Below are 27,050 nucleotides of genomic sequence, written 5' to 3' on the forward strand. Positions count from 1 at the left end.
TAGGTTAGCATGTCGTTTAAAATTTAATGAAAAAGTCATAGGTTAGCATGTCGTCCAAAAGTTAAAAAAAAAAAGTATGTCGTTCGAAAATGGAAAAATGGAAAAAAAAAAATCACAGTTAGTATTTAGTCCAAAATATTATAGTCATAGTATATTAAGGCACCAAATGTCACAGCAGAGGAATATGTAAATGTCCATTCATTTATGTGGTTATTAGGAATATTTTTGACAATATCTAGAGATAAAAACAAATGTGAATCAATCAATTATGAACTGATAGTTCAGTGTATACATAACAAGTGGTGGAAGCATCTGCGTGAACTTTTTCCTGTAATTAGTCACGTGTCTATCTTTTAATCTATAACAGTGAAAAAGACAAGTAACTCAAATATTAGAATGTGTTGAACAGTCTTTCCGAAAAAGTAGAAAATGACGTGTACTATGTAAAATGTAAAATTTTTAAATTCAGTCACCAAAAAGTCAGGCTAATAGTTTGTAAAAGGAGTTTCTGACATTTATCTTGGTCTGACTGATTCACAGTTAAATCTTTTATCAACGGAACCAGCACAGCAATGACAATCCATTACAACATTTTTCTAATAAATAAAAGTGTTGAGATGACATAATATGAAACTGTGACCACATCCCTGGTAAACAAAACATGAAAATAATGAGCAGCAGTATTTTGAATGGTCTCTTTTGAAGGAGAAACACCTTTTCAAAAATCTTAAAATTTAGGAACCTCCACGTCTACGGGGTCTAGCAGCTCCTCCAGAACGAACTCATTCTGCCCAATGTCCTCAAACTGGGTCAGCAGTTCTCTCTGGACCGCTGGAATGCTCTTATATTCTGCAGACGGGGCTGGGCTCACATCAACAGTTTGCATCAAGATGTGTGCGATGTCCCCAGCAGGTGTCACAGCCTTGTTTATCTGGTCCATGTCAGCTTGAAGTGTCTGATAAGTGGGATGATCGACAGTGAATGGTAGCACTGACCGACACGACCCTTGACAGGCTCGGAGCTTCATATCAATGTCCACCTGGCAAGATATGAAAACAAAAACACACATAACAACACCTGAAAAAAGTACAGATCCAATTCTGGGAACATGTACATGCAAGGAAAAAACAACGGTCCTAAAACTAAGCCCTGGGGTACTACACATGAGAAATATTTTATAGAGACGATGTTCTACCTGAAATGTTGTATAAGGATTTTATTGTTCGTGATTTTGATCAGTGATTACATCTTTGTTGGTAGCTTGGCGAAATCCAACTCACGATACATATGTTGGCACTTTATATTGATAAAATAATTAAGGACTTGGTTCATTCTCTCTGAATAATGAGGAAATGTGAGTGCAACAGAGACTTGATTTAGGTGAAACTTTGTTTCTGTTTTTCAGTTGCTAAACTCATCTCACCTCTGTTTGATACAAGTCCTCAATCTGATTCTGGACGTTGACACGCAGCTCTTTGAGTTGGTGTGACAAACTGGTCGAGCGTTTCCGTAGAGACCTCAGAGTCTGAGACAATTCCTTTGCGCCTTCCACAAACTTCAGCTCTGACACTGAACACAACGAAACAGCATTATTCAGCCGGCATTGGTTTATTTACTTACTTCATTTTGTCCAGAAAAGCGAAATACAGTGAGTCTCACCGTATCTGTTGACTATAACTCTGCGGTTTGAGTTGTAGATCTGAGTCATCGCCGTCATGGACGTCTCAGCTGCATCCTCGATCAACTTTGTTGTCTTGCAAACCTTCCACAGTTTTCTCTCCACATCACTCTCCATCTGTGAGATCAAACCCTGCAGTCTGCAGCTAGACGGGCATTTAGAGACCTGTGGACGAGGACACGGTTCTTGTGAACACGATTATCTCAAGAACGCCTTGGGGGACTTTCTTCAAATTTTAGTACAGAACAGATTAGTTTTCAGTGGTTAAAGGTAACAGTGACCTTATATGAATCTGGAGAAAACTGTTTAGTAGTTGGAAACTGCTTGCACCAACCAGCGCAGTATTTCTAGTTTAAATGTAATAGAGAAAATGTATTTTTTTACCCAGTCGTCATCTGAACACAGAGCAACGTCTGATTCTGCTCGACACTGCGGCTTTCTGTATCTCTGGGTCTGACTGAGGGGATGTCGGCCATCTTGTTTCTGCTGCGTCAGCCTCACACACACTGCGGAAAAAAACAGAAAAAAAGATGACACTTTTCAGTTCAAGGCCAGTTACCCTTCAACAGAGCTCCAACTCAAACATGACAATGCAAATATAAAATGTTATTTGTGTGCATGTGTTGTGTATTTTGTGTCACTGGACATTTGGAAAGGACAAAGATCTTCTTAATTGATTTTTTCATTTTTTATTATTCAGTTCTCATAAAAGTTTAAGTAGGAAAAGAACATGACATCACAACTTCCTTTTACCATTTCTCATTTAATGGAACATTGTCACATTCATTCTGTAAACTTGCCTGGAGAAAATTTTTTTATTAGTCTTAATATTTTTGGCAAAATGTCTGTCAGAACATAACAAATACTGCGTTTTGATAATGTAAATGTTAACACAATGTCACTGATGCACTGAACAATCTTTAAAGATATTGTTCATTGTGAATGCATCAGGTTGAACCACATTATTATAACATAACGGAAACATACAGCTATATTATAACGTGACATATATGGAGGACCAAAGTGTCCTTTTCTAAATACTGGGATACATGAGACACTAAAAAAAGTTTGGATTATCTAAAAATGTTTTTACATTAATCCTTTTTTCAATGTCGTCAAACTAGAAATGAGAACCTCGGCAAAGCTCTTGAAATAATTAACAATTAAAACATTTTTTGTATTTCATTGGTTTTCTTTTACTTTTCAACAATATTTGTCATTATTTTGTTTCGTTTATACATGAAAAATACTTTTTGTGTTTTTTTTTAAATTGGAACTGAACAAACGGCTCAAACCAGAGGAGCTGAAGTGAACATTGAATCTTTATTGATCGAGCAGAGTTTAGCAACAGGCAGAACATCATGTTTTTCCATGAACACTGGTTTGGTAACAAACAGGTAACTCATGTTTACACAGTGGGTCAAATATACAAGTGAAGAAACACGGACACTGTTTGACATGATTGTGAAATCCCACAATAATTTACCAACAGATCAATGAAACTATCTTGATTTTTTGTCCTCAATTATGAATTGGCCCCTCGTACATCTAGCTTCCTCTTTTAATCTAAATGTGTATAAACGTGTTTTTTTGATATTACGCAACGATATTTTCTTGCTCTGTGCGTTATTAAAAAGCAGCTGGTCGGATAAACACCTTCACAGTTTTAAGTCTGTAGCTAGCGGGTTTGTATGTTGGCCACACAACGCCTTTGTTATAAATCCCATTCAAGTTAACCGACTGGCAGTTGTTGTACCACCACCCACCCCCGTACATCTCTGCGCAATTCTCCTCCGACTTGTCGTTGTCTCTGTCAAAGGTGCTAAATTTCATCCCGTTGTGTGACACATCAGACGCCATTTCAGACATGGGCATCACCAGAGCGTCACCGGCGTCCCCCGTGTACCCAGATACATGCAGCTGGTACCCCTCCCCCTCAGAACCAACTCTGATTGTATACTCAGCAGTTGCTACTCCCTGTTCCCAATCTTCAAGCTCCACTTTCATCATGGTCTCAGCCTGATTAGTCAACAAGTGGAGGTTCTGGCTGCCCAACCAAAACTCCCCCTTTCCCTGCATGTCAAGTGAACCGAACCCGTTGCGGTATTCAGCCCAGGTGCGGTTGAAGCTGAGCGCGCCACTATCTCTCTGCTGGACTAACAACCATCCACCCATTAGCCCCTCTTGCTGGCAGTAAACCACCACTATACCCGTGGAGTCTGTTCCGCCGGGTTTGATTTTAAACAGGCCGTTCGTTTCCCCTTTCAGGTGGTTCTGGTGGGCTTCAACACAATCTGCGAAAAGAGAGGGGCACACCGCAACCGCAAGTTAGCTTGGACCGGCTTGTTCTTCGGTTAACGAAAGAGTAAAATGAGCACTTTCCCAAAATGGTGGCTGAGACTTGCCCCAGAGAAGTGAAGTGAGTCTTTTCTGACAGATTAACGTAATCCAGCCAAAGAGACACTTTTACAGAAAACTGTCAGAAAACTTTTTCCAAACCCATATTTGAGGATCTGCTTTTGAAACGTCAATTTTACTTGTCGACGCTGTCTCGCTTAGTCTACAGACGGTTTCTTGGATTTCAAAATTACTTAATAAAAAGCTTCACACTGACTGTGAATGCAAAGGTTGTTTTTTTTTTTTTTAGCTCTAGCAACAAACAATAAGAAATGCTGTGTTCACATTGTATTTCTTGTACATAGGGCTAGCTGATGCTAAAGCATGTCATCTAGCTGAATATCGCCCTCTTTGCTTTTGAAATTTATTCCAGGTTTGAGCTTTCGGTACCTTTTCCTATATAATCGGCTTGCCGCTCAACACGCGCGCTCTTCACACTTCGGGCGTGGACGTCAGGAAGGTCCTCCTCTGGATCATCTGTTAGGAACCCATCAATGTCAGAACCAAATATATTCTGAAATCCAGTTTTGTCACCTCCTGTGATGCTTCCCTTAGTGCCACTGCTATGGAACGTCTTGGTGGTGCTGGATGAGGTGGATGATGTATGGCTGAGGCTGGGGAAAAAAGCGCTAATTCCGCCCTTGCTAGTGTCGGCCATAACATGACACTCTGGTCCTCCCTCGATCACCTCCTCCATTTTCTCCTCTGGTCCACTGCTCGTTTGGACAGTCGTTCTCCTGATGCTCTTGGTGCAGGTGATGGATTTGGTGGACGTGTGGCTCGTGCTGGGCTGGCTGTTGCTTCCAAACCCTGTACCAAACAAACTGCTGTCGCTTCCGAGCTCAGTGATGGTTTTCGAGGAGGAGGCGGAGGAGGAGGCGGAGGAGGAAGCGCTGGAGGATGATGATGTAGATGCAGAGTAGGAAGTACCTGGGTCCTTGGTGATGGTTGCTGGGGATGCAGAGGAGCCTTCTGACTCGAGGATCAACTTGACTGTCTTCACCTGAGAAAGAACAACAAGTGTGCAGGTTCTGTAAAGATGATGTTCTGGTTGTAATGGTTATATTTTTCAAGATCAAAATCTTTAGGAGAATCTGAGGGTTTACCCTGAAACAATAACTGAGCTTCACTTGGTAAAATTCGTGGATGCAAACTAATTGTGTCGTGTGCAGAGTCCTTCACAGTCCAAGTAAAAAAAACAAAAAACAAGTGTCACTCACATCAGGGAAGACATCTTCTGTCTTCTGTGCTGACATCAAGGGGCCACTGGCAGACTTGAAGACTCTTTCCTCCACCATTTCCTTGCTCTTCATCACGTACAGCGTACGCACGGACTCGACGTTCGGAGCCAACTGGGAGTCCAGCTGGTTAATCTGGGACATGGACAGATGGAGAAGTTTAGTTACAAAGATGGATTTGTTCTGGTGTTTTCTGTTTTAACTTTCTAAATGCAAAGATTTTTTTTTTCATATTGTGTGAGAATAAGTGAATAAAAGCTGCCACAAGTAGATTCTGTCATTTTAAAGGTACACTGTACTGCTATTATCTGTTTCAATCTTCAGTAAAAATGAGACGTTATAATGCGAATTTGAAGAACTGGATGTTTTCAGTTCACTTACCAAACATGACTGCTCTGTTGTGAGGATATAAAGAAATGTCATCAATCAATCAAGTTTTATTTTTATTGCCCATATTCACAAATCACAACTTGTCTCATAGGGCTCATGTGGGAAAACATTCATAATAAAAATTGTCTAATTATGTTGATCTATAAGAATTTGTTTTTTCACTGTGGTGTAGTTTCATGTTTGACTAATCAACAATGTTTCACCTCAACAGATTCAAGCCAGATTTGTTTCTGTTAATAATTTATTTAACCTCAATCTCTTCTGAGGAACTAAATTGGAACTTTGGCCCCTCCGGGGAAATGCAGGTGATGTTCCAGAGTTCGGTTCTCACCTGTTTACCCAGCGCCACGTAGCTCTCCTTGTCCACCTGGTACTCTGAGTAGCTGCTGCAGGAACCTTTGCAGGAACGAAGCTTGATGTCGATGTCCACCTGACACACACGGAGGACACATTGTGTTAACACACACAGATAATTCCAGGCTACAGCAGGGGAAAATACAACTGCACATACTGAGACGCTACAGCCGCACGACTACGATTCAGTTTGAAAACACGCCACCTCTGTTACAGATGCGTCAAAGAATGTGTTACGATAAAAATACGTTTGCTACTGACTCAGCCCTGCAGCGTTTATTCCTAATAGCCAACCTAGCTATTGTCACAGTAAAACTAAAACAATGAGGTTTGAGCTTTCATTAATTTACAAATGTGTTGAATTGTAGTTTATTTTTGATTTACAGAGCAACATCTGATTTCTATAAGTTTCGCTAAGTTAAGCCAAATAATTCAGACAACTTTTTTCTAAACTCCACTGCTTCTCTTGTCATTGCCGTCGTTCTGTGTTTGACATCCAACATTAACGCCTGTAACTGTGGGTTGATTTTTTCTTTTTTGCCCCTGTCGTTTCTCCGTACCTCCAGCCGCTGCATCTCCACCACCTGGTCTTTGACTCGATCCTTCAGGGCGGCGAGGATCCTCAGCTGTCGGTCAATCTTGATTTTCATGTCAGTGATCCTTTGTCGCAGATTCTGGGCCACGTCATAGTAGCTGTTGTCGTGATCTGGTGGAAGGAGGGATAAATCATAATTAATATATCTAAATACATTAAATTATAATGATTGAGTGAAGAATGAAGATATTAAATTATAATCAATATAATCATTTTATATTCAGGTGCTCTTTTGTGTTGTGTGTAATACATTCTTTTTATCCCCAGGTTAGAAAAATAAAAATAATTTAGATTTTAAATGCAACCCAAAGTGGAGTCTTGTATTTGAACATTTGAACCAGTAAATATAAAATAATTTTTAACTAAAATATGTTGTCAGGTAGTTTTTACATAATCCTGTTGATTAACGAACGAACGCAGATTAAAACATAATCCTACCCTCATCTGAAACGTATTTATTTCTGAATTGTCCACAAGTAGCAAAAAACTGAGCTTGTTGCACTTTTCTTTGTAAGGCATTGTCGACACAATTATAAACATTGATCATTTTGATCACAATATTAGAGAATCTGAGCAATAAATTACTGTCTATGTCGGCAAAAATCAATAAAATAAACTGCTCACAAAAAAGTTAATATACAGAAAATGATTAAATTGGTGCATAAAGGTGTAGTGGTTCAAGTTGAACCTCCCGGCGTTTTTCAAATCATCACTGTGGAAATCGAACACACACTCACTTGCGTCAGTTGTGAGTTTGTCCTTCAGGTAGTCGTACGTCTGTTTGGACACCTGGTCGGTGGAACGATGGCTGACCCTGTTCTGGTCCAGGAGGCTGCGGATCTTCTCAATCCTCTTCAGCACACTGTGGTCGTATTTATCCATCAGACCCTGGATCCTGCAGCCTGACGGGCATTTGTGGCCCTGAAGGAGGTTTAAAGAAAATCATTAGATGAGATGAACGTGTGTTTTCCTTGTTGGTTTGTAGAAAACCCAGGAAGAAGGGAGCCGTTTACCCAGTCATCGTCTGTGCAGAAAGGCCACTCCTTCTGAGAGGCACATTTCTCGGACCTGGTTGCGGGCTCCACCGGACGAGTTCCTCTCGGGTTTAAAAGCTAGACAAACGGAAAAATATTATTTACATCATAATCTTCAAACATAGTTTATTGCAGAAATACAATTTTAATTTTAAATTCAAATCAATCGTATTTACTTTGGGGGACATATTGAACCAACTTTTTTAAAGTACAAATGGTGACATGCATACCGTTAAAGAATTTCCATTTATTTAGTTAGGCGTCTTTTTTAATGTAGATCAACTGTTTCTTGCTTTTTCTTGCCATCTATAAATCTGGCTACTAAACGAAATCTGTTCATTTGATTTCTTCATCTACTAGTTTTTCCATTAAATTGCTTCCATTAAACTGCTGCTGTTTAAAATAAAATATAAAAAATATAAAAAAGGGAATAGTTTTAATAAACTTATACTTTATTGAGTAACATACTAAATCTATCAAATTGAATATATTTATAATAAGTATTTATTTAACACATAAATCAGAGGGAGACACATTCCTCCACCCACTGTTATTATTGAGATGACCTTATTCAATGTCATCATTATAATGTGTTGCTATAATTCTTGAAAATTACATGAGCAAGATCCTATAAATAACCACTGTATAACTAAAAAACTATTATTTCAAATTGTATTAATCATAAATCAGCTAAACTGGACAGATAATGATTCAACCCACAGAAAAATGAATTTTGAACTTAAAAAAAACAACAAATGATGAAGACTCACCGTGGAGGACCCCACACTGACCAAACTCAGACAGACGAGCACCAGGAGTTTCATCTTCGCTTCTGTTGCTGAATGATTCTCCAGCGTCGACTTCGCTTCATTTAAAGCCTCAAGGTTCAGTTTCCACAAAACCAATGACTCACCAGCGTTAGGAACAGCTCTGGGGTCACATCATGAGTTGAGCAACTTCGATCGATGTAGAGGCTGTTTACACACACACACACACACACACACACAAACACACACAGAACACACAGTTCAGGTCAGTTTTTACAGGATTTACTGGCATCTGATTAAATGATTGCTTTCAGTAAACGGTGAAAGGAACTAAAATCATAAACACACAGAAGAAAATAAAGTCAGAATTGACACTGCTATAAATCAGTGAGGACAGTTGTGTTTTTCGTTATATCAAATTATCTATAAAATGAAATTTTTAATAAAGTTTTTACAGGATTCTTATTGAGAAATTATTCATTTTTCGTTTTTGCTGAAAGTCACATGAAACCGGAGGTGACATCTTAATGTTAAGATGATTTTACAAAACCACAATGTCCACGGTTCTCCTTATCGTCAACTTCTAAAATAACAAGAATAATCTTTAACTTCATTTATATGATACATTTCAAAACACAGCTAAAAGTTGTTTTAAGAAAAAACAGGAAAAAAAAAACAGTTGGAAACAATTAAAATCTATTTGAAGATCACACAACATGAGAGCTCAGATACAGAAATAAAATGAGTTAGAGATGAGAAAAGAGTAAAAACCACATCAAATAAAACATAAAATGGTTCAAACAGACGATAAGAACCAGGAGAAAAGACAACAATAAAATGTGTCTTTAAGAGAGTTTGTCCTCAGGGGGACAAACTCAACAAACGACAAAAGATCTGAAACAGGTGCACGTCCAGAACGAACAAACTTTGTAAGACAAGACATTTTTATTTTTGTATTTCTACATATCTTTTTCAGACTAACTCCAACTTTAACCTTTAAAACATCCCTGTAAGTCATGTCCCCTGTATTCTCACCAGCATTGTGAGGTCGCCTGGACATTGTTAGTAAGGATTAGAAGGATTTTATTTACCACTGAGGGACATTGAGGGACGTCCACAGACTTGATGAGCTGGAGACGGTTGATCACGCAGCAGCAGCACCTAGTGGTAAAAACACTTATTACACATGAATCATCACCACGGTGCAGAGGTCAATGTTGTTTGTCCCACTGTGTCGTATGAAATGCACATTATCTAACAACGCCCTATAATCTGTGTCTTAGCAGTTTGTAAGATTCATTAATGAAGTGTTCAAATAGCAATGTGATGATCCGTTTACATTCAAAACTTTTATTGTCGTGTCATAATTTTTACAAGAGAAACAACAGCGACGAATTTTATCAGACACTGAAAATATTCATAATCTGTGACGATGGATCAATGAATTTCAGACATGTACTCCCTGGACTGAGAGAAGAGGGTTTGGATGATTCTTCGTGATGATTGAATCGACTTAAAGATCTGAACTCAAGACGTTTGAACTTTTTGATACTTTGCTTAGAAACATTAAACCACAGTTTTCACAGATTTTGAGATTAATCAAAATTCAGACCAAACCTATGGAAGACATCGTCCTTTCAAAGTTCTGGCGACTAATTAAAATAACAAACTTATTTAAAAAAAAGGTTTATGAGCCGGTTGTTGGATTTCTTTTTGCATTTAAGTTAAATAAACCTTTCTGACCTTAAACCAGCAGCTTGATTCAAATTCACAATTAATTCAGTCACACGTCCTGAAAACAACAACATAAACCACGCACACGTCACATCCGGCTCTAACAGGTGAAGCACACCTAAAGGTTTATACACTCGTGTTACACCAGGTGTGAATGTGTGAAATAAAGACAACCTGCTGCCGTCACGAGGTCTGTTGGTGCGTCTGCTTCTTGTTGTGAGTCGTCAGGTGGTTAGTGAGATGCTGCAGGAGCCTGAAGCTCCGCCCACAGAGCTCACACTTGAACGGCCTCTCTCCTGTGTGGATGCGCATGTGTTTCGTGAGGTTGCTCCTGTGGTTGAACTGCTTCCCACACTGTTTGCAGTCATACGGTTTCTGTCCAGAGTGGATCAGCTGGTGCTTCTTCAGGTTCACAGTCTGGGTGAAGCACTTGCCGCACTGCGAGCAGCGGTGCGGCTTCTCGGCCGTCTCCTTGCACACGTGATCAGTCAGCTCCGGTAGACCCTTGAATTCCTGCCCGCACAAGGAGCAGCGCAGCGGTTTGTCCACGTGGATGGACTGGTGCGTTTTCAGAGTGGAGAGACGGGCGTATCCTTTCCCGCACTGCTCGCACGTGAATGGTTTCTCACCCGTGTGGCAGCGCTGGTGGATGATCAGGTGCTGCAGGAGGCGGCAGCTCTTGCCGCAGTACGAGCAGCTGTACGGCTTCTCTCCAGAGTGAATCATCTGGTGTTTCCTCAGGTTGTTCCGGTCGCTGAAGGCCTTTGGACACATGTTGCACTTGAAGGGTTTCTCTCCTGTATGTGTGAGGTGGTGCACCGCCAGCGATACATGGATTCTGAATCTCTTCGAACACAGCGAGCACTGGTACGGCTTCTCCCCCGTGTGGAGACGCTCGTGCTGCTTGAGTTTGGACACGAGTTTGAAGCTCTTGGCGCAGAAGCTGCAGCTGAACGGTCTCTCGTCAGAGTGACTGACCATGTGTTTTCTGAGATCTCCTCTTCTGGCGAACGTCTTGCCGCACTGCTCACATGTGAACGTTTTCTCGCGGGTGTGGATCAGCTGGTGCTCCCTCAGAGTTCCTTCTCTCCCAAACTGCTTCCCACAGACGGTGCAGCAGAAGGATTTCTCTCCGGTGTGCGTGAGTAGGTGCTGCCGCAGAGTTTGCAGCAAGTAGAAGCTCTTGTTGCACTGTGAGCAGCTGTGACATCTTTCTCGCGGAGCCTCTTTTCCTTCTTGTTTTTTTTTGTGAGCTCTCTCATGAAGCCCCAAGTGTTGTTTAGTCCGAAACGACCGGCTGCATTTGCTGCATGGAAACGTCTCCTTCTGCGTCTCTTCTGAGTGGATTGGCGTTCGGACCAACACGCTGCAATGATGCCGCTGGTGTCTGAGGATGTTGCGTGTCCCTGCAAAGGATTTCCCACAATCCTTGCAGCGGTGCGACTGTGGTTTGGATGCACTTTCCTGCAGGTTCTTCTCTGGTTCGTTTTAATTTGTCGAGGAAACAGGAGAAGTGGTAGATTTAAAAAAAGAGAGAGACAGGGAAGAAGTACAATTAGAAATCACAGGTTCTGTCCAACACTGATGAAGGAAAGAAACAAGATAAAACAAGAAAACAAAAAGCTTTACGATCAGGTACGACATGTGTGCTTCTCCCTTTGTGGGAAGGGCAAATTGCATTATGGGAAATGTAGTTTGTTAATGTTCTGTTCTCGACCTGTCAAAATGTTTTTAAAGTAGCTTTTTAAAAGATGGCTGACAATCTCAGAAATGGGAGCGATATGGAAGTAGATTACAAAACAATGAAAATAAGAATGAAGAACATTCAGATGATGTTCAAAAATTGCCAAAAGTTGAATCTAAATTATGATTTATCGTATCAGATCTGCTTCAAAACCGGTGTAGAAGCTTTTGAAGATTCTGCAGGATATGACATCACAGAAAGTAAAAATACTGATAGAGATACTGTGGAGGAACATTTCTACTGCAGAGGGTTGATTAAACAGTTGTGAAAACTTGACACCTATATAGTACAATTTTCTTTTGAAGAAAAATCCCCAATAAACAAATTATATATTTATAATAAAAAAAAGTTTTTTTACCTTCACAACCAGTATCCACGTCTCCAGCGTTGTTTTGCTCCGGTGTGGGGATGTTTGCTGAGCAGCCTGCTGCTGCAGCATCTGAATCACTCAGCACAGATGATTTCTGAGACTCTGATAGTTTATGGTTCAGGTGTAAGTCTGAGCCGAGATCTTTCTGAAACACTGACAGTGTCCCAGCAGCCGCTGTGTGACCCAGCTGGAGTTTGTCCATTTCTCCAGGATTGGTTCCCTCTGAGTTTGAGTCTCTGTCATTACACTCAGACACTGCCTCTTCTTTGTATAAACTGATCTCTGCACCGAGATCAGAGTGGCGCCACTGTAGCTTCTGATCAGGCTCCAACTTTATCACATTTATCTTGGTGTCGGCCTTCATCTGCTCGTCGTCCTCTTCCAACTCGACCTCGATGCTGGGGTAACTCTGCTCTGCCGCCTGACGCATGTTCTGAGTGTTCAGTCCAGAGGTTTTCATACAGTCGACCAAGCAGACGGAAAGATCCTTCAGGATGAGGACGGAGATGTCGTCTGACGAGGCTGAAGAAAAGAGGCGATCCGCAAAAACATTAAGTCACCGAAGCACATTCAGAGTCAAAATTAGGGAAACATGCAATATGCGATAACGTTGTTCAATATTGCAATGACTGTATGCCTTGTAATAAATAAATGTTTTAGCATACAGTGTTTAAGTCTTTCAACTTTGGTTTCGCTGCTAACATACAGCCCATACAGTAAGTGGTCTATTCAGACCCACAAAGTTGACTTACAGTGTTAATTTTTGGTCTTTCATACGTGTTTGGACTGTGAAAAGTATTGATATAGAGATGATGATAACATTTTTATATATCTTGTAGATAAAATGGACAAAATATATATTTAAACCAAAGACATGAACATCTAAACATACATCAATAAACATGAACATCTAAGCAATTCAAGTTTATAATATAAATATATGAAATATTACACAAAGTCTATTAGCGACCGTATATAAAGACGATCAGTGACTGTGGGTTTGGACAAACCCAGTGAACTTCGATGTTCCCTGGCGGCTGCAGGAAGTGAATATGTTGAAAGTGCCACTTGTTGATGGCAGAAGCTGCTCACCCTCTGGTTCCTGCTTTGCAGCTGCTCTCAGGTCTGCCGGTGCCTTCATGCAGTCCACCAGGTAAACTGACGGCTGCTTGAAGCCCAGCAGAGACAGAACTCCAAGTGACGCCATGATGATCAGTCACTGGAGAGATTCCCACCTGAAAGACATCAACTGTTAACAGTACATAATAACATACTGCACTATCCTAAAGGTGCTATACCAATAAAGTTTGATTGGTTTGAACTGCACTAATCTGTATGAAGGGACTATACCAATAAAGTTTGATTGGTTTGAACTGTACTACCTGTATGAAGGGACTATACAAATAAAGTTTGATTGGTTTGAACAGCGTGTTCAGGGCTGAAATAAGCACAGATGCTAGCTGCAGCTGTAGCTAACTTACGTCTACATTCAGTTTGTCGCAGTTTGAGTTTTAAATGTTAAATATGATCGTAACTTACGCAGCGGAGTCGGGTCCGGCGTGTTTCCGGGCTAACGTGGAGCTAACCTGCTGCCGGGGACGAGTCTGCGGCTCCTTTGAACTTGATAAATAAACCCCACGTGTTTCATTATATTCCGTTTGAGTGTTAAATGTTGTGTCGTTTGGTTTTGGGGACGTTTCCTGAGAGAAAGACGCAGCGAGCAGCTGCTTCCAAACCATCTGCGGTGTGTTTGGTTCGTAGTTCCGGGTTGACCGGAAAGACGTGTTTTTCAACCAATAGGGAAGCGTGAGAGTGAAGAGGAGGCGGGACGTTTTGGAGCTTCAGCGCCAATCATGTGGCCGCTCAGTTCCGGGGATACGGAAGCTCGTGTAGGACAAACCTAACGAAATGATCGATTTAGTTTGATAAACAACACTATTTAAAATAATTGTGTATTTTTATTTAGTTTCTGGGAACTGTTACAGTTAAATTTAGTATTTATTTCCAATTAACGTGACTATTAATTTTTTTATATAAATGCAACAACATCTTACAGCAATACTTTAGTTTTAAACCGACTACATTAAAACACATCATTACATTAAAAACACAAAAAAAATCGTAATAATTCAATAAAAATACTGCAGTAATGTGATATATTAAATGTAACACTTATTTGATTATTTTAATAAGCTAGTGTGCTGTTGTCTGTGTGTGTGTGTGTGTGTGTGTGGGTGTGTGTGTGTGTGTGTGTGTGTGCTCTGAACACCATTAGATGGCGCCACATGATCAAGGTTGTGCTCCCTCTCTGCAGCAGATTTGATTCAAATGAGTGATTCGAACAGTTTTAAAGAAAGAAACGTGTTTATCTTCAAATTGCAAACTGCTGTGGACGCACAGATGTGCAGCAGCTGGTTCTGGTGCATCAACACAACGGTCACACTGAAAAAAATCATCTGTCCGTCAGGGAAACGATTCAACGTGACACAAACATGTGTCTGTGCTGAGATCTGAAAAAAACAACAGGCCTGAAATAGAATCTGAGCCTCGGAAAGAAAAGACATCCTGAGGGTCGTTCAGCTGTCTGCAGATTCCAACAATCACTCCACACACACACACACACACACACACACACACACACACACACACACACACACACACACACACACACACACACACATACACTGAAGATGGACATATGCAAGGTCTCTTCAAAAAGACATTTAATATTGGTTTGTTAATTGACTCAGTCATTTCAGATTCTTTGTTGTGTATAATTTGTTGTGTATTATTCCAACAGTCGACTCGTTTGCAAATGATTTATACACAAATAATCTAAAAAAAAATCTAATCATATTCAAGAGCAACAACTAAAAATAAAAATCTGGATCTCATGTATTAAAATGTGGTTTTCATAAGGAGACTGTTGACAGTTTACTCTGTTCTGTGTGAAGACGCTCTCTTTACTATTCAAACACGTGAGGCTGCTGCAATAATCGAAGCTCGATGGGATAAAACACGTGAGATAACATAGGATGAATTCTGCTAATGTTGCTGAGTTGATAAAAACATGTTTGTACAAATTGCTGCTCAAAACTTAAATTACAAACTTAATATAGGTTAACACGTCTCCAGTAGGTGGCAGTATTTGACTGTTTTTATCACTGGAGCCAATAAGGACAATCTGTTTTGAAAGCGTTAACTGGAGACAATTTAGTAAAATGTTCTTCTCTTTTGTTTGCCAGGATGCCGACTTGTTTACCGTCGATGCAGCAGATGTTAAAAATAAAATACAGGATGTGAGACGTGAAAAGAAAAAGCTCCAGTTTGATAAACGTTCACACAAAACATGAAAGAGAAGAGCAACTGCTTTTAAAAGAAAAGATGTTTGAACCCTCTTTAGTGTTCAGCCTGAAAACAATGTGGTGAGTTGTGACTCGACATTTTGACCTCAATACCACACACTCCCCCGAGAATGTTTAGCACACACACATTCTTAAACTCACACATACACAGACGGCTTCCTCGCCCCTGGTGCACTGGACGATTACAGGAGGTTTACAGCCTTCTCCATCCATTTACAATTTAATACCCCGGGTACACATGTACACACACACACACACACAGGTTGGTTTGTGTGTTTTGGTAACACTCGGGGGATTCCAGTCCATGTTTGCTGGGAATTTAATTCCCAGCAGCAAAATTCTCCAGATCATGTTAAGGACACAGCTGACCCTCCCCTTCAGCAGATCTGTTCCACCCCTTCAGTGTGTTTCGAATATGAATATACAGTTACTGATCATCTTCCTATACAGTCACTTATTGTTTGTATACATTCACTCTCTTGATATATCTGTTCACTCATTTTCCTCTCCGTCGGAAAATAATTGGCTCCTGATGCATTTTTAATGTGCAGCCACCCAGCCGGCCTATTGCTGAGTGTTTGTGTGTGTGTGTGTGATGGACAAAAGATGAATGAGGCGAGATGAAATAGCCATAAATTGCTTTTGAATATTTCTCACACAAATTACAGACAACAGACGTTCATCATATCAACGTCATCTCGAATCCTGCACATATAACAGAGAGTGTGTGCTTGTATTCATTAATCTTCCATTTGTTTGTTGTCACATCATATGAGTGTAAAATATTTGTATTCATATCGTTCTTGCATATTTTTCTGAACACAGGGTGGACTGATGTGTTTTGTAATTGCACAGCAACATAAGGAATGAAGACGTGCTCAGCACCGTCCAGTCAGATGGTAATAAAATCACAAAGAAAACAATCATAGCAGTAGATATAATTAGACTTGTGTCCACACCGTCATGTTTGTTATAATATAACAATAATAATAATATCCTTTGTTAACGCTCTTTCCATATTCCAAGGACTTCTCACCATCCTCACTTTCTTTACTGTCCTGAACTTTATAACAACATTGAGACTCTATTAAATGTCCTTAACTTTCTAAAAAAGTCCTCATTTTGCAAACCTGTCCTTGCTCTTGGAAAACACCCTGAAGCGACAGCTTTAAAATACAGAACCATATCATTGGTGGTTAAATTTAAAGTCCAGGAACTGAGAGTGTATTTTACAGTTCCAACCTGCTCCTAAGATTTAAAATGACTGCATCACCTCGCAGGCATCCATTAAAATATTCTAAAGGATCAGTTCACACAAATTGTCCAGGTTATAAAACCTATACGAGCTTTGTGAATTATCCCGAATAACTTTTTCACACATACAACAGAGCTGAAAACAGAATATAAGTTAATATGAGTTTCTGTATAACCAACATGTCAGAGGAAGTCAGCAGGCGAGCTCAAAGTTCATCTCTGAATAATGTATGAGTGTTTGTTTCTCTTTTCACATGAAGTTAACGGAATTATAATAAACTCAACTTGAACATTTACCCAACGAGAAGAGTCGATTGCTCTCAGCGCAGAACAGAGGTCGAAAGTTCAGCACAGACTAAATCCCACTGTTTCTTACATTGTTATGACACAAGAGGTGATGTTCCCAGCCTGGTGCAGCCTCCATGATTTCAGAGGATATTGTGGTGTTTGAACACAACCCTTGCAGAGATGATCAATAATGAATGGGCTGAAGGGAAAGACTCGGCAGATTGAGAATGAACTTTTGGCATCACGTCTCTTCTCTGAGGACGATTATGTCACTGTTCATTGCCTTGAAAACAATAGATGTGGACGGAACGTTACGTTCATGAATCAACTGAAATTTGAATCAAATCCTAAAAACTGGAATCACAGAAAAACCAAGATAATTCTTTCCATTCATGCAGAGATCAGAAAGTTCCATGTCATTCTTAATCCTTTTTCACTTTCAACAACTTAACGAAACAGAATGTAGCGTGTATTGCAGATGGTTGTAAATCTATTCATGGAACATTTTGAAACTAAAACAAAAACGTTAAATAGAGTTTACAGACAAGCTAGGAGCCGGACTGGGCAGCTAAACACTAACATCAGCACATTAATGTAACATTTACAATGTTTATAGCGCAAGTTAATATTTTGCAATTAGCATGAAAAGAAACTAGCAGCTGAGGCTGATGGGAAAGATTTGGACAAAGCTAATATTCTGATGATGAACCAGAGAGCAAACAGATCTGTGCCCGGTCAAGCAATGATGCAGAACTTAATCTTCTTGTGGCTCGGACCAAATGGATGTGAGCCTAAAGTGACCCATGTGCCCAAATAGCACAAAACAAATCGGGCCACCTTTGGCCGACATGTGGTGTTGCTCTGGCTTACTTGTGGCCAAGATCTGGCAAACAGGAGCCAACAGCCCAGGTGCCATCATTCCACGAGGTATTTGGGCTGGATGTGGCAGATATGAGCCAAATCTGGACCAAAACAAGTTTACTATGTGGGAAGCCAGAATTTCCCCAGGCTTTGTATGAACCAAATTCAACAAGTTGTTTAGATATTTTGGCTTCAAGCAAAGATTCAGGCCGAACATTACATGCAGGAACATAAATAACGGACATGAAGACACATCGTGCAAGACTGAAAATATCTGTTATTATCTGAGCACCATGGCCCAGTTGTTTCTGCTGCTGTGTGTTTAATAAGCAGAGCAGCTTCCCTGAGGAGGGCAGAGGTCCTGAGTTCATGGGGAACAACACAGCTTGTCTCTTTACATTATCCCGGCGTCGTGAGTTTTTACGAGGCCACGGCCTCATCTCCGACCGCAGCTTCCCTCAGCTCATGTTCTGCCTCCCGTCTCAGAACTGTGGTCTGTGGAAATGTTTGACCACAAAGTAAATTATTGCTCAGATGTAAATGCAAACCAAGATCAAGAATTAAAAGCTGTATGATTTAAATTTTTTATATTAGAGACAGAATAATTCTGTGTTGAGCTGAGACACAAACACGATACAAAGCTATTGACACAGATGACTATAAACTATACTCTATATATATTAAATCAGATTTTAAATATTAAATCATCTACATTTACCATTTAGATACAACATATACATTTAACATCTGGGTTTGAGTCAACATTTGAATTTAGCACTTAGGTCAAAGTAATTTAGAGAAAGAAATCTCGGTCGCTGCAGGGAAATAAAGGCAGCGATGAAAGTAGAATGTTAATGAGCTCACTGTGGGATGTCGGCACGTTCCCTCTGCCCCTGAACTAAACTTATTATTAAATACAAATTAATCTCTGTTGGAAAATAGAACCAGACTCCACCTCTCTCACTCTGTCAATATAACAGGGGATGTTTGTTCTCAGCATTAAAGCACCGCGACTGTCATGTCCTGTGCAAAGCTCTCTCTCTCTCTCTCTCTCTCCCTCCCTCTCTCTCTCTCCCTCTCTCTCTATATATATATTCAGGTTCACTGCTTTTTGCCCAAGTTCATTTCTCTACAAACGACATATTACCACATTGGAAGTATATGTACATATTATCTTTGTTTTTATTTAGTTTTTTACCTTTTGTATTCTGTCTATCTGCTGCTGTAACAAGTTCATTTCCCCGTCATGGGATTAAATAAAGCTTTATCTTTCTTATCTCATCTTAGTCGCCAAAATGAAAATAATGACACCGAATCAACAAGAAGATAAAAAAATGACAGCGATGAATAATGAAGCAAAGTTGTGTGTTTGAGTGGAATTCACTTTACTTTTGAAACAGAGAAATCCTGACAACTATAACCTACTAACCTTCGTGCTGCTGTTAAACCGTGTTTGAATAAATGATAAGTTATTGCATTAAGCTTCAGAGCAGCAGGAGTCTTTGAATTTTCAGTGTGATGGGTTAGAGAACACAGCAGCGCAGCAGGGAGTCCAGTCTGAAGTGTGCTCTTTTCATATCTGATTATTTCACCATGAATAATGGGTTAGGTCCCCTACTCTCAAAACATGGAGAATCTTTTCATGCAGTTTGGGTTTTGATTGTTTTCTGGTTGGGAGGACGCTTGTGTTGCTCTTTATCTTTTCACAATGCAACACAAACATCTCTCTCCAGGAACTCAGCTTGAGATTTAGCACATAAATATACATTAATATAAATGGAGATGTAGCGCCCATCTTTATATAAATGTGCTAAATATTAATTTAATCTGAGGATATATCCACCTCTGAAAAAACATTTTATCCTGTAAAAAACTGGGGACCAGCTGTGTTAGGAAATTAGTGCCACGGTTTTTTCAACAAAACAAAATATTTGAGAGTTGTTTTTAAAGATTTACATCTTCAGTAGGAACAAAGAGGCTCAAGAGCTGCGAGTGACAGACTGAAGAGGGAAGTTAGAAAGTGTCAGGAGACGCACTAACACTAACCTGAAACAACAACTGGTAGATTTAGGTCTTTTCATGGGAATTAGACAACAACACAAATAGTGTCAATCAGTCTTATCCATTAATGGATGCTACACCTGAAAATCACCTGAGAGCGCAGATGCGGCCCCGCGGTGGAAACACACTGTCTGGATTAATGAACCTCACCCCTGCAGGAAAGAGTGTGTGTGTGTAAAGCTAATATTCAAAATGAGGAGGAAAGTGAAAATGTGTGGTTAATTATTCATAGGAGGAGGAGGGAGTGCATGTTTTTGTGTCTTTGGTGAGCGCTGAATGTTTCCTCGCTGAGCTGTAAATCCTGTGTTTGAATATCTGGTGGTTCTCCACCTGGACGATAAACGGTTCACGCTGCAGCTCAAAAAAAAAAAAAGCTGTCGTGATCGAGTGAAAAGCCAAACCTTTGAATGAACCTTCATGATCTGAACCACATGAATACACACAGAATACTGCATGTTTAAGAATTAGCTGTAACTCTGCCCACTCATGGAGGGAATCGTCTTGTTTTTGGCGACTGAGACAAACAAAGTCGGGAACTGAATTGTGTTGGAGAGGAGCCACAGACGAGAAGCTGCTAAAACAGATGTGATGTCCTTGTTGCTCTACTTTCATGTTTGTTTTCCTCGCAGCTGCCAGAACATATTGGTTCTGAATATCCTTCATTATCGTCAGTCAGAGAAAAGAAAGTATGTAATCAGTTATTATATATTCCAAGTGGATACACTGGAAAATGGTGAAGCCATCAAGCTCATATGCATGAAGTTTAATTAATCCCCCTCTGACCAGCATCTTCGTTATAATTCATCCATATATTTTATTCAATGTGTTTCATAGATTCATTCACTGTGTCATGGGATCATTTTGACAGATATATAAACTCAGAAAAGTCATGAAATAAAAATCTTGATTTTAAAGAAGCGTCTCCTTGACACAGGAACTGAATGATGTGAACCAGGGGACACATCTGAGAAATGTTCCCAAAAGTCTGTTTCATGCTTTTTTTACAGAGGCTGTGATCGGCGGAGGTTAAAGGGTCGACTCCGAGCGTCCTAATAGGCCGGAGGAACTCATGTCTGCGGTTTTTGACGTCAAACGGCCTTTGAAGGTGTGTTTCTGCCCCTGGAGGGGGGCGGTAATTAGTTACGCCACTGGACCAGAAGGTCAGCATGTATATTAAATGAGATTAACTACGCAGATAATGAGAGTGTGTGTGTGTGTGTGTGTGTGGTGTAGAATTACCGCCGTGTAACCTCATTAAGGATCAACTTCCTCAGTGACCCTTCAACTTTCTACATGACAGTTAAATTCATTAGTCATGTAGTCGTTGAGTTTTGATTGGTCAGTGTTGTGAAGTGGGTGGAGCCACAACCAGATGTTACGCGCTTGTGTTTAGAACCAAACACGACCGTGGAAATAACCTGGTGGAGAGCAGATAAAGACAAACTTCTTTAACAGTGCGAGAGGTTGTTTAACGTCATTCTGTAGAATCAGCGCTCGAAAGTCGTTTAGTCCTTGCGTCTCGACTGGATCGTCTCATTAGTGCCTTCTCATCATTAAAAGATTCAAAAGTCGTTTTTATTATCAGATCAGATTGCGCTGCAGGAAAATGAGAATACAACTGAAACAATAATGGTAGAGCTGAGTGAATTTAGGGCAAAGTGAATTTTTCAGTTGCAACAAAGTCAATGCAAAGACGCAAATAGATCTTGGTGTTTAGCCGACGAAGACATTTGCCAGCGTTAGTGAGCAAGAGGTCGATTCCCGTAAGTAACCAACAGATAACCTGCTGGTTGCGTTTTAATTATTTTACACCAGCCCTTAACGCGTTCACCTAAACTAACAAAGGGTGGACGTCAGACAGCAGAACCCAGTGAAAGTTGTCGCTCGAGGGAACAAAAGGTTCACTGAAAATGCATGTATCAATTTCAGGGGCAGAAAAATCAGCGTCTGAGACGGAACAATGAGTCACATCAGAGGGAGGAAAGACTGTGACAGAGATAAATGTCAGACGATAAAAAAGAAACACGACGACAGCCAGAGGAAAAGATGATTAGTGTTTACAGAAGGATGATAGATGTCCAATACAAAGGAGAGAGAGGGCGGAGGAGGAGAAGAAGAGTCACAGATCAAGATGAACAGAGAGAACGTCTGAAGTGTCTATTTTCATCTGCACTGCCTCTGTTATTATCTCCATCTATCTCCTCACATTTCATAGTTACTGAGTCTTTTTCTCTGAGTAGTGTTCATCATCAGTGTGTTTGTGTCTTTAAACCTCAACCGGATTCTAACTCTGAAACCAAACCTGAAACAGAGACGTCAACGTCAATGGTGCATATTCTACTGGTGACCTCTGTCCTCGGTCTTTACTTTGAAAGCTGCAGAGAAAAATAAAAGTTTTTTTTTTTTTTGTTCATAATGCGTCTCCTTTAATAGCCACCTTTAAAAAATGTGCTCAGTTTTCCAAAGTCAATCATTTATCATTTACCCACAAATCTCCACCAGGTCCTTCATTCAAAATTGTTGTGAGTTTCTAAAGAATGTCCTCGCTGACAACTATGCAGTTAAATGAATATTTAAGCCTTCAGGACTTTATACAAACCAGCCATTATTTCTAAGTTAACGTTTCAATAAATTCACTTTGATTATTAAAGAGCACAAATGGAAATTTGAGAGAAAAAGATGAAGGTAAAACTTAAAAATCACGTAACAGATATCTGAAACTTCATATGTATATTCTTCCTGTTCTATAAGCTACAATACAAATCTTGTTCCAGTCTGAATAATGACACGATATGAAAGTAAAAGGCCTCGCGGATGATGCTACATTGTGAAACAAAGATTAATTAATTATTCGTTGTTGCTCCGGGTTTAGTTGAACTTTCTCACTTTGAAATAAATATGTTCGAACTTTTCAACTCGTCCACTGAGGACAAAGAAATCCACAGAGACAAGGAGAGAAAAACAACTGAGCGAAAAAGGAGAAGAGAGAGAGAGACTGAAAGAGACGTTCTGTCCTTTTGTCCATCCATCCATCCAGGTTTGTTTTTTTGGTTTGACTCTCACAGGCTGTTCTCAGACATGAACTGTGAACTTGTGTCTTGACATTTTCTGGAGTTTATGTTTCTCATGTGAAGACGCAGCAGGAGATTCTCCGGCTCAGACTCGTTCAAGTGGGGAACGTTCAGGTGAGGGGTGGAGCCTGTAGAGACACGACGTATGAGATAAGTGTTCGGCCCTGATCATCAAAAGCTCTGGAATCTCTTCATGTCCATCACGTGTTAGAAACCTCACCGACACGTCCACTCGCTCACTGTGAATGTTCCAGACATCTTCCTGCTGTGTTCTCACATGGACTCACTCTGATGTTGTCCAGACATTTAACTAGGGGGCTGCAGGAAAAGATCCAGAAAATGTCCAGAGCAACTGACAGTGTTCTCACACACAGTACCTCCAGAACATGTCCAGAACATGTCAGGAACATGTCAGGAACATGTCAGGAACATGTGTGGGCTTCAGTTCACATTCTGACTTTTCCTCAATGCTGTGACTGTTTGAAATGAACTGAGCGATGAGACCTGGCTCGCTCCTCATCTCCTCTGCTCTCGCTCGACAGCCTCGCTGACAGCAGCTCAATAACCAGCAGCAGCAGTCAGATGCGACCGACGGCTGTTTAAAACTGATCCCTCCGAAATGTTCAGCTCAGGAAATTGATTTGCAGCTTGAAAATCCTTTTAGGTTCTGAAACGCTTACGTCTGACAGAAATGACCTTTCAGAGTCCAGAGTGCAGAGGCCATGGCTGCTCTTTATTTAGCACGAGGTCGATGAAAACACACTCAGAGGACGGCTCTAATGGTTTGTGTTTGACATGTACTGACCCAGATGCTCATGAACCAGACATCAACTAGTCTGTCAGCTTCCCTTCTCACCAGGTCACGATTCAAATCCCGAACACGTCGACGAATCCTTGAAGGTTTCCTCCGCTGCATCCTGCACTTTAAAAAAAAAAGAAAAACATAATTCTATCAAACATTAAACTCTAATCAATCACAGTCAGTTGTTTTCACTCTGCCGGTTTTTAATATGTGGCTGCATGAGGAGGAAGCTCTCAACTAAAACCTCTCGGGTGACACAAGGCTTTAAAGGAAGCGACACGCAAAGACTTTGTAACTGCGACTCCAGCATAAATGACTTTACTGAGACTGCCGGCTGTTTTAAACTCATCTCTCTGCGGTTAATAGATGAGCCTCTAAAGTCACGGTTAAATGAATGAATGAATGAAGCGCTGTCCACTGAAGCTGAGACTCATCTGAACACCAGCAGCATTAGCAAGGTGGATGATGACTACGACATTGTTCGCTCATTGAACGTCCTCATTTACAGTCACTGCTTGTCATTAAATAAGGTCAGAATGGGGTCAGACACACAGTAAAGTTCTAGATGTCATTTTGTAAACCTCGGCCTGCAGTGTATTTTTAAATCCAGCTCTTGGCAGCTCCAGCAGACGAACAAAGCGCTGACAGTCGCTTCACAATGAAAAATTATTTTCTGATCCAAAACACCCACGACTGAACTGTTGTCCTGCGCCAACATCCTGTTCTCCGCTGGATCTCTGACAAACCAGACACCAACACTGGTGCTGATTTTCCACAACAAACTGAAATGAAGCCTGAAATCTAACAGCACAAGAAGCTTCGAGGGAATGGTCAAAACTTGCAAAAATGTTTCTTAGAGGAAAAAAATTTCCTCAAGCACAAACAAACTTTTTGAGTTTGGTGAAAAGGTTGAAATCACCAAACAGGAGTGAATTTCAGCTGCAGAGGGGAGTCGAAGTCCACTCACAGAGACGGAGGCTAAAAGCGTATCCAAGTGACGTCGGTGCCAAACGCCGACTGGGCCTCGCAGGCAGAATGTCCCACGCAATGCGACGGCCAATAAAATCCTCTCATTAGGCATTGGACTGAGCAGCAGGGGACGTTTGCTAGGGACAGAGCGGGACTTGGCAGCGCTTGGACACAGACGAGGCCTCAAACGCCGGGACACTGTCTCCTTTTGTTGGAGGGAAAAACAAAACACTTCCAGGCACTTTTACTGAGGATGATGGACTTTTGTGCTTTGTGGAATGTTGCTTCTCTGCAGTTCAAACGAAAAACAAGTGGGTCACCGATTCACCAAACTTAAACATGAAACCTGCTCAGAGTTTCTGATCAAATGAACCATCTGAAGACAAAGTACACGACTCAGTGGATTAATAGTTACGACCACAAACCCTCCAGCAACACGAAGCACAGCGACAACCTGCTCATGAAGGACGATTTGCATTTGACTGGTTCCTCTTCTGGGAATTGATTGAGAGTAATTACAGACAGTAACCCCTAATTTAGCCGATGAGTGGGATCATTACTCGCGTCATTTGCATAATTTCTGCACTTTGACAAATTGGTAGAAAATCATCCGTCTCACAAAAATCAAACAATCAATTCAACACATCAGTTTAAATCAACGCAAATAAATATACGGATGAAAACAGGACATGTGGAGTATTCACTGAACCGTCGGTCTGGTTTACCAGGTTTGGTTCTAGGTTCTTTGAACTGAACTTTGCTGTTGAATGACTTTGTGACAGCAGTTTGAGACATAACAAAATTGTTTTGGCCCAGATTCAGGGGACATACCTCGTGGAATGATGGTGCACTGTCACGGTGAGGCGTGGAGAGCAGCTGGACCCAAATGCAGGAGCGAGTCAGGTCCAATTCCCAAAACCAGGATTTGATGAAAACATAAAATACGGGACAGGAAACAAAAATAAAAGCAATCTGGCAGGATAAGGAACTTAGAGCTGACAGAGACAAAACAGACGACTCGACAAAGACAGAAATGAGGACTTGACTTGTCAAATGAGAGACACGTGGCAGAGGACAAACAAATCAAGGCAACAATCAAACCTGGAGGGAAACACACAAAGGCAGGAAGTAAAAAGGAAAGAAACACATGAGGGAGATTAGAACTTCAAAATAAAACAGGAAAAACATGATGAACACAGAACCAAAATTAGACCTCCAGAGCTCGGGGGTCCGGGGCGGGATCATGACATGTGCTCCTGTTTGTCAGACACAAGTAACCATAGCAACACCACATGCCAACCAAAGAGCTAGTTTTGTGTTATTTGAGCCATATTGAGCCAAATTCACCACATGGACCAGATTATTGAGTTTTCATCAAACAGCATATTTTGAGGTTTCGCCATTGAGAAAAAAAGTTTCTGTAAATTACAAATGCAGCGTTTAATCTGCCCCAAACTTCACATGGTCACTAAACGTGTGTCTCAGAGCCAGGACAGGTTTTTAAATAGTTTTATAAAAGGTTAAATTACAATAACGGCACTAACTCCTGAACCCTCACACGTTGTCACACTGCTTCAGCCTTCACTTGTGTGTCATCCACCTTAATTATATTTCCTGCACGTACTATTTATTTGCATTTTAAAACACAAACAGTATTTGAATACACTGGAAAACAAGAGCTCCATGTTGGCCCCCCGCTTCTTCCCGGCTAATCAGCAGTGAGTGTGAGTGAGGTGAATTGTTGGTAATGAAAAACAATCAGAGGAGAAGAGTGCCGCTCCAGATAGATTTCTCCAACACGCCTCTTAATAAAAGTCTTAATGGATAAATGAAGAGAGCATCGTGTGGGGAAGACGCTGAGACTCATGAATAATAATAACAAACAGTGTTTCGTGTTTAAAGGACGACGAAGACGCAGTTTTAATCTAAAATATAGAATAAATGTTATTGTGGCTCTTTCATGTCGGAGCAGGACATGTGGAGGAGGACACACGGAATACGAAACATTGCCCCCATGACTTCCACAGTATTTAGCATAACAAGCAATTATATTTCTAATGAGGAGCCACTTGAGCTGT

General features: G+C 40.6%; 2 protein-coding genes and 1 long non-coding RNA gene across 4 annotated transcripts; all 3 read right to left on the bottom strand.

Moving 5' to 3' along the window:
• Positions 1-337: 337 nt before the first annotated feature.
• On the bottom strand, positions 338-14,075 carry LOC109634753 (fibrinogen alpha chain). 2 transcript variants are annotated; one of them, XM_069518991.1, is made up of 13 exons: positions 10,362-11,590; positions 9,545-9,614; positions 8,457-8,660; positions 7,666-7,764; positions 7,390-7,573; positions 6,618-6,763; positions 6,035-6,133; positions 5,296-5,448; positions 4,466-5,078; positions 2,063-2,184; positions 1,660-1,843; positions 1,424-1,569; positions 338-1,039 (listed from the first exon to the last, which is right to left on the bottom strand). In XM_069518991.1, exons 3-13 carry the CDS (start codon positions 8,508-8,510, stop codon positions 728-730), a joined length of 2,112 nt encoding a protein of 703 aa, XP_069375092.1. In that variant the 5' UTR covers positions 8,511-8,660; positions 9,545-9,614; positions 10,362-11,590; the 3' UTR covers positions 338-727. The 2 variants fall into 2 exon arrangements, 1 of the variants encoding a protein (XP_069375092.1); XR_011239965.1 differs by lacking the exons at positions 338-1,039; positions 1,424-1,569; positions 1,660-1,843; ... (5 more) ...; positions 7,390-7,573; positions 7,666-7,764 and adding exons at positions 12,290-12,823; positions 13,394-13,536; positions 13,841-14,075 and having other exon boundaries at positions 10,362-11,665.
• Positions 3,148-4,006, bottom strand: LOC138406629 (fibrinogen alpha chain-like; the record flags this gene model as incomplete). Its single annotated transcript, XM_069519220.1, has 1 exon — positions 3,148-4,006. A coding segment is annotated over one exon (699 nt), but the record flags the coding sequence as incomplete, so codon positions are not given.
• Positions 14,076-18,429: 4,354 nt separating the features above from the next.
• Positions 18,430-25,943, bottom strand: LOC109634764 (uncharacterized). The gene is made up of 3 exons (XR_002203082.2): positions 25,804-25,943; positions 24,007-24,123; positions 18,430-18,564 (listed from the first exon to the last, which is right to left on the bottom strand). It is a non-coding gene; the product is annotated as an uncharacterized lncRNA (long non-coding RNA).
• Between the last annotated feature and the right edge of the window lie 1,107 nt (positions 25,944-27,050).

Source organism: Paralichthys olivaceus, chromosome 22, assembly GCF_024713975.1.
Source record: "Paralichthys olivaceus isolate ysfri-2021 chromosome 22, ASM2471397v2, whole genome shotgun sequence".
NCBI classification, from domain to species: domain Eukaryota; kingdom Metazoa; phylum Chordata; class Actinopteri; order Pleuronectiformes; family Paralichthyidae; genus Paralichthys; species Paralichthys olivaceus.

What these genes read in the sequence shown, in the direction of transcription:
- LOC109634753 (XM_069518991.1), bottom strand. Translation starts at nt 8,510, where the DNA reads ATGAAACTCCTGGTGCTCGTCTGTCTGAGTTTGGTCAGTGTGGGGTCC. An exon ending in TCTGCACAGACGATGACTGG is followed by an intron (nt 7,574 to 7,665) that starts GTAAACGGCTCC and finishes AACCTCCTTCAG; the next exon opens with GGCCACAAATGCCCGTCAGG. An exon ending in ACGTGGCGCTGGGTAAACAG is followed by an intron (nt 5,449 to 6,034) that starts GTGAGAACCGAA and finishes TCCATGTCCCAG; the next exon opens with ATTAACCAGCTGGACTCCCA.